Source organism: Armigeres subalbatus, chromosome 3 (assembly GCF_024139115.2).
Source record: "Armigeres subalbatus isolate Guangzhou_Male chromosome 3, GZ_Asu_2, whole genome shotgun sequence".
Lineage (NCBI taxonomy): Eukaryota > Metazoa > Arthropoda > Insecta > Diptera > Culicidae > Armigeres > Armigeres subalbatus.
The window spans coordinates 158,735,529-158,740,005 of NC_085141.1; the positions used below are offsets into that span (position 1 = coordinate 158,735,529).

General features: G+C 38.5%; 1 protein-coding gene across 1 annotated transcript; it reads left to right on the forward strand.

Annotated features, from left to right (window-relative positions):
* Positions 1-1,264: 1,264 nt before the first annotated feature.
* LOC134225988 (ubiquitin-conjugating enzyme E2 E1-like) lies at positions 1,265-2,243 on the forward strand. Its single transcript, XM_062706470.1, has one exon. The coding sequence runs from the start codon at positions 1,378-1,380 to the stop codon at positions 2,083-2,085; it is 708 nt and encodes a 235-aa protein (XP_062562454.1). The 5' UTR covers positions 1,265-1,377; the 3' UTR covers positions 2,086-2,243.
* Positions 2,244-4,477: the final 2,234 nt, after the last annotated feature.

Below are 4,477 nucleotides of genomic sequence, written 5' to 3' on the forward strand. Positions count from 1 at the left end.
AATTTCTCAATTACTTGGATTTTCACCAGTCCAAGTAATTAAGATGAAAAAGAAATCCCACTCTGGTACTTCCCAGAGGGGCATTTCTCAAGAATTTTATTTAGTTCATTTCAACAAAAATGAACTAAATAATATGAAAAGTTTGGAAAAGGCCTGTATTATGTCCCATGTCCGTGTTACATGGGAACATTTCCGCAGGCCTGGGGGAAATTTCCAAAGCCCCACCCAGTGCCGTAAGTGCCAAAAGTGGGGTCATGGAACCAAGCATTGTCACATGGATGCTAAATGCATGATTTGTGGTGGAACCTCTCACGCCAAGGACGCATGTCCTGTGAGAGAAGATTCCAATAAATTTAAATGTGCTAATTGTGGGGGCAATCATAAATCCAATTTCTGGGAATGCCCTTCACGCAAAAAAGTTTTGAATTCCCGTGCAAAATTGATGACGGGAAATTCCAATCGGATCCCAGATTCGACGGGTAGACATTTTTCAAACGCTCAAATTTCGAAACCGGTTACCGGTCGAGCAATTCATACCCACCACAATTCACAAACAAATTTTGCCGCTCGTCAACGGGTAGCAAGCACTTCAGTAAATTCCAATTTTTCCAATGTACCTACGTATGCAAACATCGCTGCTGGTAGACAAAATTTCTCTTCTCAAAATGAGGTTTATACCCATGTCCCAACGGAAAATAACGGTCATGTTGCCGATTCAAGTAGCATGACTTTTGATTTTTTAACTGAACAATTGCATCTCATGATTGATGCAATGTTCAAAGCAAATACCATTCCTGAAGCTGTTCAGGTTGGTATAAAGTACACACAAAAAATTGTTATCGGACTCCGTTTCAATGGATCCAAATAATTGTGTGAAAGTTCTAAATTGGAATGCCCGCTCTCTAAAGGGTAAGGAAGATGAATTATTCAACTTCCTAACAGTTCATAATGTGCATATTGCCATTATAACAGAAACTTATTGAAAACCAGGACTTTCCATTAAAAGAGATCCAAATTATTTTATCTACAGAAATGATCGTCTTGACAGCGCCTGTGGTGGGGTCGCCATCGTCATTAATAGACGTATCAAACATAAATTATTTTCTTCGTTCGAAACCAAAGTTTTTGAAACCTTGGGAGTTTCTGTTGAAACAAATTTTGGACAATTTTCCTTCATTGCAGCATACTTGCCTTTTCAATGCAATGGGCAGCAAAAGAATTTGTTGAAAGCTGATCTTCAAATTGAGTAGTCGATTCAGTAGCAAAACGAGTGTAAGCGGCTTTTGAAGTGATTTTTTTTATGATTAATCAGTGTGTAGATTTTTGAAAATAAATAAGATCGGAAGTTGAGTGCAATTCTGCAGCTTGTGGGCAAAAATGTCGACCAGTGCCGGATCTAGTAGCACTGCCGGTACAACGGCTCCAGGTGGCGGTGGCGGCGGTTCGGCCGGTAACGCAGGAGGCAGCAGCGCTGCTGGCAACGGCGGCAGTGGTAGCAGCAGTACTGGTTCCGGTGGTGGACGTCGCAATGGCAACGGAAACGGCAATGGCAGTGGAAACACCACACCCGAAACACCGGCAGTGCCCAAGCCCGAGACGAAGGAAACCAAGTCCAACCCGAAAATTTCCAAGGCACTAGGAACGTCGGCCAAACGCATCCAAAAGGAGTTGGCCGAAATCACACTTGATCCGCCTCCGAATTGCAGTGCTGGCCCGAAAGGCGATAACTTGTACGAATGGGTTTCTACCATTTTGGGCCCTCCAGGATCCGTCTACGAGGGAGGTGTGTTCTTCCTGGATATTCACTTCTCACCAGAATATCCGTTCAAACCGCCCAAGGTCACATTCAGAACGAGGATATATCACTGCAATATCAACAGCCAAGGTGTTATCTGCCTCGACATCCTCAAGGACAATTGGTCACCTGCGCTCACCATCTCGAAAGTGCTGCTTTCCATTTGTTCTCTACTAACAGACTGCAATCCAGCTGATCCATTGGTTGGAAGTATTGCCACACAATATCTGCAAAATCGGGAAGAGCATGACCGAATTGCTCGCCTGTGGACTAAGAGATATGCAACGTGATTTCCTAAATTTGACGTTCTGTATATTTTTATGTGAAAATCACTAATATTTATAATTCTAACCATAACGAAGGAAAACATACTAAAACTAATAAACTAAATTGAAACAAGAGTAATAAAAAATAGCAACAACTCAATAAAAAAAAAAAAAAAAAAAAAGTGATCTTCAAATTCTGACTCGCAACAAATCAAAATTCTTCGTAATTGGTGACTTCAATGCCAAACACCGTTCATGGAATAATGCTCAAAGCAATTCCAATGGTAAAATTTTATTTGAAGATTGTTCTGCGGGATATTATACTATTCAATATCCCAATGGACCAACTTGTTTTTCTTCCAGTCGAAATCCTTCTACAATTGATTTAGTTTTAACGGATTCAAGTCAGCTGTGTGGCCAATTGGTAACTCATGCTGACTTTGACTCTGATCACCTTCCTGTGACATTTGAAATCTCACAAGAAGCCATATATAATCCAATCAGCTCTACTTTTAATTATCATAGAGCTGATTGGGATTTATATAAAACTTATATTGATAGGAATTTTGATGTTAATATTCCTCTCGATACCAAAAGTGATATTGATAATGCTCTCGTATCTTTGACAAATTTAATTGTCGATGCCAGAGGCATTGCAATTCCGAAATGTGAAGTTAAATTCAACTCCATTATTATTGACGACGATCTTCAGCTACTGATCCGTCTAAAAATGTGAGAAGAAGGCAATACCAAAGAACTCGCGATCCCGCGTTGAAAGTTATTTGGCGAGATTTGCAAAATGAAATTAAAAAACGTTTCGCTATTCTGAGAAATACCAACTTTGAGAATAATGTCTCGAAGTTGGATCCCAGTTCGAAACCCTTTTGAAATTAACAATAATTCTTAAAAACCTCAAAAGCCAATTCCAGCGCTTAAAGAGGGAAATAAAATTCTATTAACAAATGGCGAAAAGGCTCAAAAACTTGCTCAGCAGTTCGAGAGTGCCCATAATTTTAGTCTAGGTCTCACTAGTCCAATTGAGGATCAGGTTACACGGAGCTTCGAAGACATTCTCAATCAAGAGAATGTTTTGACCCTTCGTTGGGAACTAATTTGGATGAAGTGAGATCTATTACTAGAAAATTTAAAAATATGAAAGCCCCGGGTGATGATGGTATTTTCTACATACTTATCAAAAAACTTCCTGAGAGCTCTTTATCCTTTTTGGTTAATATATTTAACAAATGTTTTCAATTAGCATACTTCCCAGATAAATGGAAAAACGCCAAAGTTGTTCCTATTTTGAAGCCGGACAAAAATCCAGCTGAGGCTTCTAGTTATCGCCCAATCAGTTTGCTTTCTTCAATAAGCAAACTGTCTGAAAAGATTATTTTAAATAGAATGATGGTTCATATTATTGACAATTCTATTTTTGCTGATGAGCAATTTGGTTTTCGCCATGGGCATTCAACCACCCATCAGTTATTAAGAGTAACGAATTTAATTCGGCTCAACAAATCTGAAGGATATTCGACTGGAGTTGCTCTTCTTGATATAGAGAAAGCATTTGACAGTGTTTGGCATGAAGGTTTGATTGTAAAATTGATGAATTTTAATTTTCCTCTGTACATCATTAAACTGATCCAAAATTATTTATCAGATCGCTCACTGCAGGTAAACTATCAGAATTCTAAATCTGATAGATTACCTGTAAGGGCTGGTGTCCCCCAAGGCAGCATACTGGGGCCCATATTGTATAACATTTTTACTTCTGACTTACCTGATTTACCACCAGGGTGTCAAAAGTCTTTGTTCGCAGATGACACAGGTCTCTCAGCCAAAGGGCGAAGCCTTCGTGTCATTTGTAGTAGATTGCAAAAAGTTTGGATATTTTCTCCACTTACTTGCGAAAATGGAAAATTTCCCCGAATGCTTCCAAAACTCAGCTTATAATTTTCCCACATAAGCCGAGAGCTTCTTATTTGAAACCTTCTAGCAGACATATTGTCACTATGAATGGGGTTCCAATTAATTGGTCTAGCGAAGCTAAATATTTAGGACTTCTGCTAGATCAAAAATTAACTTTTAAAAGTCACATTGAAGGCATTCAAGCCAAATGTAACAAATATATTAAGTGTCTTTATCCACTTATAAACAGAAAATCAAAACTTTGTCTTAAGAACAAACTTTTGATTTACAAACAAATTTTTAGACCAGCCATGTTGTATGCTGTGCCAATATGGACTAGTTGCTGCAATACCAGAAAGAAGGAACTTCAGAGGATTCAAAATAAAATTTTGAAAATGATTCTGAAGTTGCCTCCGTGGTATAGTACCAATGAACTTCATAGAATTTCTAATATTGAGACATTGCAACAAATGTCCAACAAAATAATTTCCAATTTTAGACAAAAATC

Coding starts and splice junctions, on each gene's coding strand:
- LOC134225988 (XM_062706470.1), top strand. CDS start 1,378: ATGTCGACCAGTGCCGGATCTAGTAGCACTGCCGGTACAACGGCTCCA.